Below are 18160 nucleotides of genomic sequence, written 5' to 3'. Positions count from 1 at the left end.
AATGCAACCACGAACGATGATCTGCGGTTTGCCGTGACTTTAGCTTGTAAAAACAAAACTAATTCAAAATTTTCACACATTTTCAGACCTGGACAGCTAAAAATAAACCTCGCGTGTTCCTAAATTAGCGTCTTCGCTGGCAGATCTCCGAGCTGACATGACTCGGGAAGACGGGCTACTTTAATGCAGGCACATTTCCTGCCACACATGGCATCATTCAGCTCAAATTTCCTGTTAAATCAACACATCCGACGGTTCGGTGCAGCGCTGGTCTCGCTTTAGTGCTTTAGCTAAACTAACAAATACAGATTTAAACCCGTAAACAAACTTTTCCATCTCTGGAAGCGTTTCTACTGCTGGAGGATGAATACTTAGAGCCTAGGTGCTCACTGATGTAGAAAACGTTTCTATCCTTTAATGCTGACGCATATTTTTGGGTTGTGTTTGTTGACACGGTTGTCTTGGCAGTGTGCGTAGGAAGTTGTTAGACCCCGCACTACATTTCCCCGATGGAATAGAGAAGCTGAAAGAAAAGAGGAAAGAAAGTTTGAGTAGAAAAGAAAGAAAGAGAAAAAAAAAAAGGGACCAGAACTGAGTTCAACGGAAAATGGAAAATAGTCGTCCATACCACAGCAATTCTGCTTCAAGGACAAGTTGGCAGCGGACCACGTTCAGCAGATGGATAAACGTGTGTGTGTGTGTGTGTGTGTATGAGTCACAGGGAGTCCCCCTTCAAGACAGAGAGAACTGAAAACCCAAAAACCACAAAAGCTTCACTATACCAGCGCAGTATTACCCGTCTGACTCAAACCCAGGCCCATCTCATCTTCTACTCGCCTGGCAGATTAAAACCACGACAGAAAGACGCGCCCGGACACTAAAAATCTGCTTTTCTGGTTTTCACAGTGATTCGTTTACTCAGAAATTATGTCAGACCGAACTGAAGAGGAAGCCTGGGTTTCTGCACGCGCTTCCAGTCACTAAAACGAGCATCGGCGGTTTTGCTCGCCGCACCACAAAGCTCGACTCAAGTTACCGAGTTTTACCAGATCTCCTGACTTAAAGCTGCAGTACGAAGCATTATAATCGCTTATTTTGTGAAAAATTAATAGTCGTGGAGGTGAAAATGTTCATGTAATGTCAGGTCATTTATGCTGCTTGTGCAACAAAGCTGATAAATTCTTCTCATGTTTTAGTCAAAAGGACGAGAACATCACGGCATACACAGAACTTAATTCAATCATTTGTGCATCTATTTTTTTTACTAAATAATTAAAACACAAGGTTTTTGGGTGGCAGTGGTCAAATTTGAACCTCAGCAGAGCTGCCGACCAGGCCAGGCGTCCACACAAACACAATTGGCCGTGTTTGAGGGAGGAAAGAACAGATGGGGTCTCCTACATTTACACGCTAATCCAAAGCGACTTACAGTATACACTTTTTAAGCAATTGAGGGTTAAGGGCCTTGCTCAAGGGCCCAACAGTGGCAACCTGGCAGTGGTGAGGTTTGATCCAGCAACCTTATGATTACTAATCCAGTACCTTAACCACTAGGCTACAACTGCTCGTCTGGCTTCTGGCTCTTCTGGCAAGGCCCTTAATCCTCAGTCATTACTGTAAGTCGATTTGGTAAAATGCTGTAAATGTAAACGGGATTGGGGTATGGGGTCACACAGAGCGGCTCTCCTTTGGTGTGGGACCCAACACTGGAAGGTGATAAAAAGTGGCCCAGACTGGCAACAAACCCCCATATAAAAATTAATAAATATTCTGCGGCCTGTATGTATATTTTTGACCCATCAGATATTTATAAAATATAGAAGTTAGATTTATAAAAGTACATGTTCTGTCATCTAGTCCCAGGAGGAAGATAAACAGTCTTCAGACTGCCACGACACACACACACGTCTGCTAAAAGAGTGTGTGTGTGTATGTGTGTGTGTATGTGTGTGTGTACGTGTGTGTTAACTTCAGACCTCAGCTGTATTTATTCCACCTTTCTCTAGCGCTGGCAGAGGCGTCTGTGGCATTTCATCTGAGCCCAGAATGAAGACAAAGCCGAGCTTTGAGGCTCGAGACGACGTGTGTGTGTGTGTGTGTGTGTGTGTGTACGCTGGCAGATTTAGGATTTATGGTTAAAAGCGCAGTGAAAAAAAATCCCTGACTCACTTCAGTTAACAGTGTGTGAGGTTATTAGAAAGCGTGTCCCAATACTTTTGTCCATACAGTACAGCGATGTTTTAATTTTAGGGCTTTCGTTTGCCCCCCTCTGCACAGGGACCCATGGCCGGAATCCCTCAGCGTACCCACCTCAGCGGACGCGGCGAGTGCTGTCGACCCCGCCTCTCTTCTCTTCAGCAGGCACTTACACAGCACCAGCGTGATGAGGGACAGGATGAACACGCCCAGATCCGGAGACAGGAGTCGCACAATGTTCCAGGGATCGTCAAGGGGCAACCTGCAGGGGGCACCACCAAAAATCAGCCACTCGGTACGGATTACTGCTCTACCGACGCCGTTCAACTTCCAAATACTGATTAGTTAAGCTGTGGGTAGATACTACACGGCCAAATGTATGTGGACATCACTATCAATGAGTGATTTATGACAAAATCTGGACAATCCAGTATGATTGTTTAAAATTACCATGAGAAGCGTCCCAAGACCAGTTCCTACAGCCTGAGTCACTTTCACAGCCTCATATCAAACAGTTCGACTCATTGGAGGCACCAATATCACACAAGCTCACATCACATACGTACCTGGACACTCCGATTTGCCCGGACAGGGTCTCCCATTTGGTACCTGTGCAGAAGACACAGTCATTAATATCATTTTGCTCAGTTTGCAAACCTGTAAAAGCTTCGATATCCAAACTCAGACACTCACAGTTGTGTCCCAGAGCTTCGTCCAGTTCAGGAACGGTGTAGAGACAGATCTGGAACGAGCCGTGGGCCACCAGGAACAGCAAACTGCTGCTGAAAACCAGAGCCACGAACAGTCCCGTGTGTCCTATTAAAAACAGAAATGGAGAGAAAAAGACAGAGCGTTTGGTAATCGATCTAATCAGGTCCAAATACCGGACAGACTGTAACCTTACACACTGCTGGACCCCGGGGGGCACAACGGGAGGATGTCTTTAATTAAACCATAAACACTGCTGTAGTACAGACGGACACGCGCCAGCCTGGATCCTGTAATCAGGTTTACGACGGGCCATCACACGCTCGGTTAAAGACCGATCAAGGTCGAGACTGTCGGAGTGAGAACCTCCCGTAAAGCAAGCAAAATAAAACCAAAAACGATCCACGTAAACACGAGAACGTCAGGATCTTCCTTCATTACGGTTCTGCTGTAACCAGGATGTTCAGGAAGCCCATAAACGTAAACGCTACGAGAAGGATCAGCGGCCGATCTGTGCTTTACGAGCTTGTTTACGGTCGTCTCACAGCAGGTCGGACACGGAGGAGGTCGCGAACCTGTCAGCTTCTGTTAGCTTCTGTTACAGAGGCTTTAAAACAATGTTTTCCTTCACCAGATGATCCGACTGTGTGGTTTTATAGACGTGTTTTGCTTCGTGGTGGCAGAAACGGCTCGTTTTAAGGCTCGTGTTAGACGTACCCAGGCGCTGAACGTCCGACTTCTATGCCAGCTGAGGCGCGGAATACAAAATTAGATCCTGTGTTTACGCACTTAAGTGATTACCAGGGCTTCATTAAGACTGGGTGGCACTAAATAGTCAAAAGTTTGTGAACACACACTTTGAATACTTCCTACTTGCTCAAGTTGGCCTGACTGCACGTCTTTGGACCGGAGCACCCGGAGAAAACCCACACAGAAAGGAATCAAACCCAGGCCCTTGTTTCTGTGAGGCGGCAGTTCCACCCACTGTGCCAGCTGTACCTTCTCTGTGCATTTTCATGCCCGTGTTAATTGAAATGTCACACTTGGATGGCTACAGGTCCGTGTCCACGCCAGCCGAGACACAGAATACAAAATCAGACCCAGTGTTTATGCACTTTGTGAAGTTAATAAGGCTTTATTAGGACTAGCTGGCACTAAACGGCCAAAAGTTTGTGAACACCTGACCGTGACCTAGTTGGACGGCCCATTTCAAAACCACTGGCCACTACAACAATTCCCACAGCGGGTTTTTGGACTGTCTGTGCACACCATTGAGTAAAAAGATCATTTTTAAGGTCAGGCATTGATTTTAAGGGCCTGGCTCACAGTCACCATTCCAATTCATCCCAAATATCTTCAGTTTGTGGCACTGTGCAGGCACTTTGGAGTTCGTCCACACCAAAACAGCCAGCCTGGACCAGAAATAGGCTCCGGAAACATGGAGTTTATTTCATATTGCTGCTTTCATTCACCCATTAGCGACGGGCGTGGCTGAAACACCTCGACTCAGTAATCACGAGGAGCGTCAGCAGACGTCTCATCCTATAGCCTGTGATTAATTTAATAATGCGCTGAAGATGTAAAAAGAATTGAGAATAAATAAAATAAACTAATTACACTCTATAAACTCCACGCTGGTGTCCGTCACACGCACGCAGGCCCGCTAATGGCTTCCCAGCGCGTTCCGGAGAAGTCCTGATGGGCTCGTATCCAGTAAACACCAGGACGCGACACTTAGCAGATGAGACGGAGACCTCCAGCTGCAAAGCTGGCAAGATGCAGCGCTAATGGAATTCATCATGTAAAAGCTAATGGCGTACATTAGCTAGCTAATATAAATTAGCCTGGGTGGGGGAACTAGCTTTGAACTTTTTGTAAGCGTGGGAGAGCAGATTGTGCACATGAGGATTAAATTAGGTTCAAATCCCGGTGTCTTTTATAACAATATAATCCTGACCTCGCTATGATTCTGCTTTTGTTTAGTCTGGCGTGGATGTAGCTCCGTGTACCCCATGGACATTTCAAAAAGCAATATTAAAAGAATTACAAATCAGGGCTCGGAACTCGGCTCTCGATCGCTTCGTGTAAACCGTGGTGAAGTTAGTTTTATTCTGGACATTTGCCTGACGTTTGAGGTACTTTTGTCTTATTCTCGGGTAATAAACATAAAAAAACGTTTCATTCTGGTTGCAGCCCGGCTCTTTTAGTGTTGGATTCTTTAAATCCTGTGAAGTTTTGATAAGCCTTGTTAAAAAAGGACTGTTATTAATAGGCTGAGCATAAATAATGTGACGTTTTGACTGGTTTCGATGCATATAATGCTCAGATCTTTAATGTGTGTTAGTGTTTTGTTACAGAGTTGGTTCAGGTGCTCACATACACCACAACAAAATAAAAGAGAAGAATAACCCGGATCTCATTCTAATGGAAACGAGATTAAGTTAAAGATACATAAAGGATAACAATAGCACGTCTAAACTAAACTACTCTGATGCCTGCGTTGTGTTTGTATACGTTCTAGCATCCTGGCAACCTATACACTGATAAGATAAAGAATGCAGATGTACAGCCGTCACACCTCCTGGCACCGAAAGTGCTTTTTAAGTGCCGGAAAAACAAACCACGTTCTTTAAACTTTCACTTTCGGGTTGATTGTTATCATAACAGTGGGTAGCGCTGTCACCTCACAGCAAGAAGGGTCTGGGTTCAAGTCCTTACTGTGTGAAGTTTGCATGTTATCTGTGACCGTGTGGGTTTCCTCCAGGTGCTCCAGTTTCCTCCCACAAGTACAAAGACATGCTGTCATGATAAATAGAGATACTAGAAAGTGTGTGTGTGTGTGTGTGTGTGTGTGTGTAACCAGTCCAAGGTGTTTTCTGCCACTCACTCACTCAATGAATCAGACCCACCGCGACCCTGACCAGGATAAAACGGTGCTAAAACAGACAGAAAATGAAAGTATGAATAAATGTTAGTGATACAACATATGCTTTTTCAGCATGGGGCAACTAACAGAGTTCCTCCTTATTTTATTGGGGCTTGGGAACAGCACTGACAAGCGCACCTCCCAACGACTAAGCTGTTAAGCCACACCCCCGTCCCCCTCGCCCTTCCCGAACATATATTCGCTCGGTTCTGCATATAGAAAATGAAATGTGGTGCATATAGAATCTGTCGTTTGTTGTGTTTAATTTCGTTCCCTGATTTTACAAGATGAGGTTTTATCTCGTCAGTTTGAGGTTTTTGTCAGGACGAGTGCATTTCTCCACAACGCCGCTTGCAGACACGGCCACTATCATCATTCCTGCATCCGTTAACACCACCGGCTGCATGCCCTCGCCCCACGTTCGCTCTGAACTCCGCCGGGGAATCAGGAACCCAGCAGGAGTTTTATGAGATTTTCCACAAAACTGAGGCGAGTGTTTTCACAGGGCGCTTCTGCTGGGCGACGTGAGGGGTGGCACACGCTGCCCTGAGTCTTCGGAAAGAATAACAAGCAGGGCGTGGCGTTTACACAGCACCATGGGATATTCACAGCTACTGCCAGCCACAAAAACACAAACCAGCACGAGAACTTTGAGGGTCTGGATTTGTCAGCGTGTCCACCAGAGACGGTCGACCTTCTGTATCAAATCCAGCCGAACGGTTACCGACGGGCACTGTCGTGTGAGCCAGGAGAAAATCTCTGTGTTTTCTTTCTCTCTACAGCTGAGAACAGGAACGAACCACACACTAAACTGAATCGGTTTAATTCAGCTGGACGTCCTGCACTGACTGTTTATTTTTCCAGTAGCAGAATAAAACGTTGGGTGTTTCCACACACACACACACACGGCTCATACTGGGCGAGTGCACCCCGAGCTGGCTGGAAACTGAGTGTTAAAGCTGCAGGGAGGAGAGAAACGTCCTGCAAGAAACCAGAATTCACCAGCTTTCATATACGGCCAAAAGTATTTGGACGCCTGATCGTGAGCTTGTCGGACGTCCTGTTTTGAATGCTATTTAAATAAAGAGAAGCTTCTCACAAGACTTTGGAGTGTGTCTGTGTGTGGGAATTTGCGCCCGTTTGGACACAAGATGACAGCATTTGTATGGCTGGGTGCTGATTTGCCTCAGTTGGTGTTCTGATTCATCCCAGAGCTGTTAAGTGGGGCTGAAGTCAGGACTCTGTGCAGGACACTGGAGATTTTACTGGGATTTTCTTTATTTACATTTACTTACGGTACTGTGACTACACTGTCTAAGCAATTAAGGGTTAAGGGCCTTGCTCAAGGGTCCAACAGTGGCAAACTGGCAGTGGTGGGGCTTGAACCAGTGACCTTTTAATTACTAGTCCAGTACCTTAACCACTAGGCTACAACTGCTTCCTATCGTGTACTGGTTCGGCTCTCAAATCGACAGAAACGGGGGCAGGTACGTGACTGTGCTCCCCGAAACCCCCCGACCAGCACTGACAGGTACGACTGAGTCCCTTTACTGAACACAGTTCAAGCCGAGCTCTGTGTTTTCTGTTGTTCTGGCACAGGAACTGGGAACCAATGTTCTCAACTTTCTTCCCAGACAGAATGGATTCTTCCCACCAGTACGACTTTTCACGTTGGCGTGAGAGCAAGAGCCATCCAGAATCATCCAAAATCTCCTTCCAAAATAACAGTCACATAATTTTATTTCCTCATGGACAAACGAGCAAAAAAAAACAGACGACAAATAGAGACGATACGAGACAAGACGAGACTAGACGAGAGCACATCATCTTTCACCGGCTTCCAACGCCAACTCGGATCAGACCTCAGAATTTAAGTTTATTCAAACAGTCAGGAAAGAACCCAGACAAACACCTGAGGAAGCGCAGGTCCCTCTCGAATCTCTCAACACAGACGCCATCCTACGCTCCTGAGAAGAGGGCGTGTCTACATTCTTAGATTCCTTAAAATGCTCCTACTGAGGCGCCTTAATTCTGAGTGATGATCTGACTGAATAACGAGGTTGGAGGTTCTCATTCGGTATCAGTGCCTGACCCGGGCACAAACTACCACTCCAAAATCTTGTGGGAAGTCTCCCCCGAGGAGAAAAGTCTGTTAGAGTGGCAATAAAACAGTATAGAGGCAGGTTAACTTCATATTTATTCCCATTGCTGCGTTTTTCATTCTGATCCACCGACGTTTCACACCGTACGCGTGTCCGATTCTGCAGACGCAGCAGACGAAGCACATTCACACACATTCATACACACTTACGCCTGAGAGCACGCCATCATCGTCAGGCGCTTTCGGACACCTCGCCCGCAGAGTGGGTGGCAGTAATACGATCGCGAGGAGGGCGGCCATGAGGAGATGCATTTACTGACCAGCGTCGTTAACTGGCCTGACGACTTTAACAGCCCATTATATCCTCACATTTAAAAACAATATGGAGAAACACGAGACCAGTGACTCCGATTTATCCAAGTCTAAAAAAATATAATGGATTTTCCTCATCATCATTATTCTGTGAAAATCTTTTTCCAAAGTCCAACAGTACAAAGTACAGGATCCAAAAACTAGTAATGAGAGTGATTTCTGTTTCTGAAGCTTTTTAAACTGGTCTTTAAAAGTCCTGATCTGAATTAAAATTTAGTATTTATCTCTTAAACTGTGTTGTACTAAAAACTCAAGCATTATGGTCTGATTACTTTGAGATATTTACTTAATCTTACTTCGCAATATTCAGTCTGAATTGTCCTCATCAACCCGAGTCCAGACAGAAATTCTTGCCTTAAACTATTAAAATAACTCCCGATCTTGATCTGGTTCTGTTCAGACTCCTAGAACCTTGGTGCTATTCAGAAGAACCAGATTTGATTGGAACCAAGGATGCATTGTTGCTTTCTCTTCCCTCTACAGCTCGACACGAGCACGGATGTCGTCCTGGTTCGTGCTGAACAACCTACTATTCTTTGCTTCCAGATGGTTCCGGGCTTGGGACCTGTACTGACAGCGCACTATCAAGTGCACCTCCCAATGTTTCATCACTGAAACCCCCCAGGAAAACCCCCCAATCACATCCGTGCAGAAACCAGCCTGGCTAATAGAACCCTGGATCCCTAGATCTGAACAGTAGTGGTAATGGGCTGGCATCGTTTACTGCTGCACTACCAAATTGCCCCTGGACAACATATTGTTTTACCAAACCTGGAGGGTTATAATGTGTAAACACGACTGGAAAAGATTTGTTTTTTAATTTTCATGGTATAATGTGACCTAAAGCGAGGATTTCTACATGAGAATGTGGATTTTTGATCGGCACCGTGTGGATAATTTTTTCCCCCTGACTTTAATATCAGTATAGACAGATCGAGCGTCCGGCTGGCAGCCCGGGTCCGTCCTCTATCTGCCGGGAGCAGACCTTGAACATCTGCCATCAGCACTAAACCGCCGACATATCCACTCGTGTGGCAGAGCCGGCGGTTACAGCAGGAAGCGGCTCCAGCGATCACCTGCCGGGTATCAGCTCAGCTCCAAAAAAACTGCAGAAATTTATCATCAGCTAAGTTGTAGGAGTTTATTAAAGGAATCAGCTCACCTCTCACAGCGCGTCTGCTGGGCCAGATGAACCATGGCAGGAGCAGCAGGTACAGCAGGTAGACTAGAGAGAGGGCGTTGTAGCGGAACACACATGCTGTGGAGGAAACACAGAACAAAAGAAGCTGATCAGAAGAAATCCAGGATTAAAACACACACACACACACACACGCGTCATGTGACACATCCAGCAATGCAGGAATCTCCGCAATCTCAGGCTCATCGGCCGCTAACAGCTAACAGACTTTTACACATCGACAAATGCTCTTTTCACGTAATGGACACAAATTCTCACAGACACACTCCACATTCTCATTCATTCCAGAAATGTGAGCACAGTTATGGCATAAAATAAGGACAGCTCTGTATTAACGTCCATGATTTTGGACAGTCGAGCATCCATGTATATAAACAATTAGTCCCCTCAGTTACTGTGAGGATGTCAGTATGGACGCCAACCGGGGCGCTAGCACACCAGAGCTGACATCCTGAACTCTCGAGTTCAAATCCCAGCTCTGCTACCGGCATCCTGAGCGTTTATATGAACGATGATTAGCTCATGACTGCTGCAAATACGACCTCTGCTGGCTGATTGAGGCGCTGAACTGGGGAGTCGGGGGATAACGGAGATCAGTGCGTGACTCTCAGTGTGCAATACGGATCTCCGAATTAACCCAGAAAGAAGCATCCAAAATAGACTCACTAACACAGAGTAGCTCCTCTCACATAAATGTATAACTATAATGATGCCACTGTCTGCATATTTAGGAATTATTTATTTTAATCCATTTATTTTAATCCAATAAACTGTACTATCTAAAGGCCATGACATTGTACCAATAAAAAAAAAGATAGCACAGCCGGCTCACTCTGCTCCTGCATCGAGTGTTTTATTTGTTTTCGGTTCTTAACACGGCCGTTTTAACCTATTAAAGACGCGTTTACGAGCTCGTACGTTGACCCGGGTGTGTCCCGGCCGGAACGCACCACAATGTATAACAACAAAGTAAACTTCACCGACAGACAGAGAGTCGTACAGCCGTGCTGATCAGATCATTAAAGCAAATAAATGCATGAACATTCGTGTCCTTTGTGGTGCTTCTTATTTAAAGAGCGCTCGACCCGTAGATGTATTCCAAGAACCCGAGGGCGTGGTCTCAGTAAAGTGAAGCGTGATTCACGACTGAAGAACGTGAGCTTCAATTTAGATTTATTATTCAGACCAGAGTAACCAGAGTCGCTGATACTCGCGGCGAGCAGGCGCCGGACCGTCAGCTCCCTGGACTTCCGGCTGGAGATCCGGGATGTGTGTTTGTGGGCTGGGAGCACTGGTAATGCTGGTCCAGAACGTTCCGGACCATCCTTTGGTCTTTAATGGATCAGGGTCAGTGGTCATGCATCCGCTGTAGGTCCTTCACACCGAGTCTTAATGAGACGCAGCCATAATGAGACAATGTTATCGGGATTTTATTTCTTTTATTTTATACAGCTAAATTTAGTCATTCAGAGGGTGTCCACATACTTTGTGGACTCTGAACTTCGACCTGATTGGTTGCTTTACAGACACAATAGAAGCGTTTTTACTGTTTGAAGGTACATTTACATTTTCAGCATTTATCAGATGCTTTTACAGAGCTGTGACAGTAACAGTATGCAGTCTAAGCAATTAAGGGTTAAGGGCCTTGCTCGAGGGCCCAACAGTGGCAAACTGGCAATGGTGGGGCTTGAACCAGTGACCTTCCAATAACTAGTCCAGTATCTTTACATTCGCGGCATTTAGCAGACGCTTTTATCCAAAGCAGCAACTGTATTCAGTACAATTATGACTGGATGCAATTGAGAATTAAGGGCCTTGTGCAGGGGCCCAACAGTGGCAACTTCACTGTAATGAGAACTGAACTGGCAACCTTCTGATTACTAGTCCAATATCTTACCCACCGAGTTACCACTGCCCTGTCTGGTCACATGGTCAAGATGCTCTGAGGTTCGCCGCCGGATGGTAAAAAGAAGAGTCACACGTGCTGGACGGAGGCGAGGGTCGTCTCGGGTCCTCGTCTCACATCAGTGTTTCTTGTATCCGGTAACGTAAGCGCTTTTGCTAACATGATTCAGCAAAATAATGTTAGTTGGTCTCGATCCTGCCAGTCTTAAATCCAGAGCGTCGTCTCACGTGGTCCCATCCTGGTAAATCACCCTTTAAATACCTGGGTAAACATTTTATACTGTAAGTGTGTGTGAAGGTTTAAGACCTACAGAGCAACCAGCTGGTGGATCAGTGTGAAAGCTGTAAACACTTATTATACCCAATAAACACTGGCAGTATCGGCCCTGAAACACCGGCGCCAGCAGCATCGCTCAACACCGCATGTTGTATAACTGAGCCAGAATCACAGAGATGATCACTGGTTTAAACGGGGGGGTGAAATGAGGGGTCATGTCATGCCATCCAGAACCAAACATGAGTGCTGTCGGCTTTTTAAACACTCAAGACGTCTTAAAAATGAAATTTGGCTCTTACATCTGACAGTCATTAAAACTAGACCTTTACACACACACCTCTAAAAAATAAATAAATAAATAAATGACTCTGAACTTTGGTTTCTTCATTTTGTCGCATTGATGGCTATTAAATAGCTCGACGCCTCATAACTGACCATTTTTTTGAAAAAGCCCAAATTCTCTCTCTCTCTCACCCTCACCCACACACACACACACACACGACAATGGAAGTTACGGTGTGTACATATTCTCTGCATGACTTATCTCCTACATAAACAATAGCAGACTGCCAACATAAAGTCATACGCTGCTCGTATAGAGTTTTACGGTATTAAGTATTAAAGAGAGAACGACGTGTGCCACTCATCTACAAAAGCAAAATAATACAGAAATATCACACACACACACACACACACACGGAGCACAGCAAACAGGAAGTTCTATTCCAAGGACTAGTTAACGGCAAACAAATGCCGAATGAGGATAAACAGACCGCACAAAGCAACAAAATATGATAGAAAGATAAACCCAGGTAATTTCTGGCTTTAATATAAAGAGACGACGGAGGAACAGCTGGACCCGTTTCCTTTCATCAGATAACTGATTATATTTGTATTAACAAAAGAAACAAAAGAATCTAAAGTGCCTCACACACAACGTCTGCCCGGCTATTATCCAGCAACACAAAATAATAATAAAAAAGCCCAGTAAATCAATAGTTATTCTTATTAACCTTTATCTGCTTAAAAACTAAAGATCTGGCAACCCCATCAGAACCCCAGTCCTCACCTCATGGGTTCTTTTTACAGTGCTTTAATGGCCAAAGCTGATATAATAAATCTAACTCTGTTATTTATTATTGTAATGACACATCAGTACATTAGCACTGACCTGTTACAAGTGATAGACTGACCTGCCAGCAGTCCAGAACGTTCAGCCTCCTACTGAAAATGTGTGGTGCATTATAAAGCACAAAATAAGAAAGGATCAACATCAGTATGCAAAAATTAAGTGCTGGTACGAGGAAGACGACGTAACAGTGATAAACCCCACTACATGGCAGTTGTAGCCTAGTAGTTAAAGTACTGGACTAGTAGTCAAAAGGTCTTTGGTTCAAGCCCCAGCACTGCCAGGTTGCCACTGTTGGGCCCTTGAGCAAGGCCCTTAACCCTCAATTGCTTGGACAATATAATGTCACTGTAATGTAAGTCACTTTGGATAAGAGCGTCTGCTATACATATGATACGTCTGCTATATATATATATATATAATATGCAAACTAGATTAAGATTTAAAATAATTTAATAATTTGAAACTATTATAAACACAATAAATTTAACAAATAAAAATGATTAAAGTGCATGTAAGGCACAACGGTCCATTAAACTATTGCTGAAATGTGGGTGGAAATCTCAGTGGTGCTTTCAACCAGCCGGCCATCTACACAGACATGATTGGCTGTGTCTGAGGGATGAAGGCCTGAGCCTGCCTTGTGTCCGGTTCTTCCAAGTGGAACAGGACCCACCACGACCCTCTCCAGGATAAAGCCGTTAATGAAAACGAAAACAAAATGAAAATAGAAAGACATTAAAATTAAACCATTGGTAAACATGAACCCACAATAAATCTCTTTACTCTATTTATAAACTGCTTAAATTAAAAACGGATAATAATTGAGGGTAGGGTGTGGTCGGGGTGTGGTCGTTGGCGCAGTAAGGCCCACTGGTTCTCCTGAGTGCATGTCCGGGCCCCACTAAAAGTGCTTCAGGGCCCAGGTTTGGACCAAAGCCCGCTGGTTAAGAAACTCTGGCCTGCCCCCCAACTCCAATCGGAGCTAAAATAAATGCCCTGTTACCTCCGCCCACAAAAATGAGAGAAGAAATAATAAAAAAACACTCGATAGCTCCGAGTATCCAGAAGTGCCCGACCACACTCAGCTCCTGCCAACCAGAACACTGACCTCACTGCTACAGTATTACACACAGACAGAGAGCAAACACCGAGTCATGCAGCTGGAGGACACATCAATGCTTGTGTGATTATACAGCCGTATGGGCGGGGCAGGGTGGGAGTTAGATACGCCAAAAAAAAAACTACTCCACGATACAAAATAGGTATAACAATATTTACTGGCGTGTTGCCAGTTCAGTCTGAACCATGGCAGAGTCTGAGTCACAGCAAAGTCTGAGCCACGACAGAACCTGAGATACGTCAGAGTCTAAGATATGACAGAGTCTGAGTCACGACTGAGTCTGATCCACGACAGAGTTTAAGCCATGGCAGAGTCTGAGTCACGACTGAGTCTGATCCACGACAGAGTTTAAGCCATGGCAGAGTCTGAGTCACGACTGAGTCTGATCCACGACAGAGTTTAAGCCATGGCAGAGTCTGAGTCACGGCAATGTCTGAGCCACGACAGAACCTGAGATACGTCAGAGTCAGTACAGAGTCTGAGCCACAACAGAGTCTGAGTCACGGCAAAGTCTGAGACACGGCAAAGTCTGAGACACGACAGAGTCTGAGCCCCTGATGAGTCTGAGCCAGGACAGAGCCTGAGTCACAACAAAGTCTGAACCACGGCAGAGTCTGAGTCACAACAGAGTCTGAGCCCCTGATGAGTCTGAGCCAGGACAGAGTCTGAGTCACAACAGAATCTGAGCCCCTGATGAGTCTGAGCCAGGACGGAGTCTGAGTCACGGAGGAGTCTGAGACACAGATGAGTCAGAGTCAGGACAGAGTCCGAGACCTGGCAGAGTCTGAGCCACGGAAGAGTCTAAGTCATAGTAGAGTCTGAGCCACAACAGAGTTTAAGCCATGGCAGAGTCTGAGCCCCTGATGAGTCTGAGCCACAACAGAGTCTGAGAGTCTGAACCACGACAAAGTCTGAGCAAAAATAAATCACACTTGACGGGACGGGAAAATCAATAAGCTGTTTACACGTGGAAGATTACTTGTGATGTCATGAATCTATTTAAACCACCTGTAGTCCAAGCTGGCACTTTGAGAACCGACACATTATTGATTTATCCATCACAAAAGTGCAAAGGTCAACAAACGGCGAGTACGAATAATTCTGATTCAGTCGATGATGCAGATCCTGCTGAAGTCGACCAAACTGCTGTTATAAGCTACGCTCACCTTAGAGATGGACTTTGTAGGTAAACCATTACTGACTGTAGAGCAGCTGTTGCTCTGAACACTAAATGTATACTCATTACTCACAAAGTCCATCAGGCTCTCGTAGCGACTCTGCTAGCATTTAACCAGCACCACCCTAAACACAGCACCTATCTACACAGCCCTCACCATGTGGACCCCGCTGATAGCACAACTACCCATAATACAGCGGTGCAGCCTATCACCACGCCTCATCTGTTCAACACAAACACACACAAAGTGTATAAAAGGGTAATGCACCCTCCTGGACCTGATCCACCTCATCTCTGAGCCAGACAGCACCACGAAGCAGCTCTGGGTGTGGTCACTAACTTTATTTATACAGACAGGGTCCTTCTCTCTCTCTCTCTCTCTCTCTCTCTCATTCTCTTGCCCTCGCTCTCTCTCTCTTTACACCAGAGCCGTTCAGCCGATGACACTACAGTTTTAGTCACTTGAATCATCAGATTCGGATTCGTTCTGAAAGACAAAGTGGGAAGTTAGAAAGCAGTAGAACGATGAGGTTTCATTCTATTTAACGTCGCTATGAACGGGCCCTAAAACCTTATTATTATTATTATTATTAAAATTCATCCTACAAACTCACACATAAACTGGATCAAACTGAAATAAAAGCAGGTCTAAGTTCTCTTGAAGGTGTTCCAATGCATCCTCTCCTTCCATTTTTATCTATTTCAATCTATTCATTTTTATTTTAAATGGCACACACTGGCAACCCACGCTGGATGCAAAAGGTCAAAACCTACCACATGGCTCGTGGTGCAGATTCTTACACGTATGGAGAAGCACGCTATGCTCTCTGTATTCCTCCGGTTCATAGTTGCTGTTCAAACAGACACTCATGTGTCCACCATATGTGGAGGGTACACTGGCTGAGTACTTGCCCAAAACGTTTGAACTTCTGGTGACACGAGTGGTGATTCTTCACTCATCTCTAAGCTTAGCGTGGACGAAATCAGCACCTGGATCACACGTCCCGGCGTGGATTATGGGGACGGTGAGCGCCGACAGCTGCGGGATTATGAAGACTGGAAAACAAACCAGAGCTCCCATTCTGAGGTCATACAGTGCCATGAAAAATGTATGTTTTATTAGCATGCTCATCCCTCTGACGACTCGGAGGAAAGATTCAGAAGAGCAAATACACCACGCTAACAGTAGGGAGAAAAAAAACACATCTTTAATGTACATTGTGCAGCCACACGTATATAAACAGCCGTCATAATCATCGAGCTCAAATGTTTGCCTCACATTGCTTACAAATCTAAAAATAAATGAGCTGAGTCTAACTTGGCAGCAGTCAGACCGTTTGGGAGTCTAGTGAGGAGAAACAGAACTCCTTTGGCATGAATTGGAACACTGATCATGAGCCAGGCCTTCTTGTGTCGTACCCAACCTCACTAATGTGAACAAATAGGCACCGAGTGTTATATATGAAACATATAGATGAGTGATTTCCCTCCAGGATTTTTATTTTTGGCGTTGTACTGCCATGGCGTTTGCTTTTTTTCTTGGCATCTGTTAAACCACGGCAATGATGACACTGCCGATGTAAACACAGGGTGACGAGTGATCAGCGATTCGATTGACAGGCAACAAGAGGCCACCGGTGTGAACGCAGGGTTAGTCCGGTGCATTTTCTATGGATTGTCATTTATTTCCACCAATAATGGGTTTCGCCTTATGTAGTTTACCGGTTGTGTTTTAATTTGTCCTGGATTTAGGACAGAACTGTGTGGATTGGAACGCTGCCAGAGATGCTTGAAGACTATAAATGCACTAGTTGTCATATACAGTGCCTTGCAAAAGTATTCAGCCCCCTTGAACTTTTCAACCTTTTGCCACATTTCAGGCTTCAAACATAACGATATGAAATTGTAATTTTTTGTGAAGAATCAACAACAAGTGGGACACAATCGTGAAGTGGAACGAAATTTATTGGATATTTTTAACTTTTTTTAGAAATAAAAAACTAAAAAGTGGGGCGTGCAATATTATTCAGCCCCCTTGCGTTAATACTTTGTAGCGCCACCTTTTGCTGCGATTACAGCTGCAAGTCGCTTGGGGTATGTCTCTATTAGTTTTGCACATCGAGAGACAGAAATTTTTGCCCATTCTTCCTTGCATAACAGCTCGAGCTCAGTGAGGTTGGATGGAGAGCGTTTGTGAACAGCAGTTTTCAGCTCTTTCCACAGATTCTCGATGGGATTCAGGTCTGGACTTTGACTTGGCCATTCTAACACCTGGATACGTTTATTTGTGAACCATTCCATTGTAGATTTTGCTTTATGGTTTGGATCATTGTCTTGTTGGAAGATAAATCTCCGTCCCAGTCTCAGGTCTTTTGCAGACTGCAACAGGTTTTCTTCCAGAATGGTCCTGTATTTGGCTCCATCCATCTTCCCATCAATTTTAACCATCTTCCCTGTCCCTGCTGAAGAAAAGCAGGCCCAAACCATGATGCTGCCACCACCATGTTTGACAGTGGGGATGGTGTGTTCAGGGTGATGAGCTGTGTTGCTTTTACGCCAAACATAACGTTTTGCATTGTGGCCAAAAAGTTCGATTTTGGTTTCATCTGACCAGAGCACCTTCTTCCACATGTTTGGTGTGTCTCCCAGGTGACTTTTTATAGATATCTTTGAGAAATGGCTTTCTTCTTGCCACTCTTCCATAAAGGCCAGATTTGTGCAGTGTACGACTGATTGTGTCCTATGGACAGAGTCTCCCACCTCAGCTGTAGATCTCTGCAGTTCATTCAGAGTGATCATGGGCCTCTTGGCTGCATCTCTGATCAGTCTTCTCCTTGTTTGAGCTGAAAGTTTAGAGGGACGGCCGGGTCTTGGTAGATTTGCAGTGGTCTGATACTCCTTCCATTTCAATATGATCGCTTGCACAGTGCTCCTTGAGATGTTTAAAGCTTGGGAAATCTTTTTGTATCCAAATCCGGCTTTAAACTTCTCCACAACAGTATCTCGGACCTGCCTGGTGTGTTCCTTGGTCTTCATGATGCTCTCTGC

General features: G+C 45.0%; 1 protein-coding gene across 2 annotated transcripts in view; it reads right to left on the bottom strand.

The window, feature by feature from the left end:
- piezo1 (piezo type mechanosensitive ion channel component 1 (Er blood group)) overlaps positions 1–18160 on the bottom strand; it is a 60934-nt gene that overhangs the window by 25777 nt on the left and 16997 nt on the right. For both annotated transcript variants that reach the window (XM_062989882.1, XM_062989881.1), the window contains 4 exons: positions 9466–9561; positions 2890–3012; positions 2763–2805; positions 2311–2458 (listed from right to left, as the gene is read on the bottom strand). In XM_062989882.1, the coding sequence (XP_062845952.1) occupies positions 2311–2458; positions 2763–2805; positions 2890–3012; positions 9466–9561 (410 nt within the window). The remainder of the gene's footprint in view (positions 1–2310; positions 2459–2762; positions 2806–2889; positions 3013–9465; positions 9562–18160) is intronic.

This window comes from Trichomycterus rosablanca, chromosome 27 (assembly GCF_030014385.1).
Source record: "Trichomycterus rosablanca isolate fTriRos1 chromosome 27, fTriRos1.hap1, whole genome shotgun sequence".
NCBI classification, from domain to species: domain Eukaryota; kingdom Metazoa; phylum Chordata; class Actinopteri; order Siluriformes; family Trichomycteridae; genus Trichomycterus; species Trichomycterus rosablanca.
This window is presented reverse-complemented; position numbering and strand designations above follow the sequence as displayed.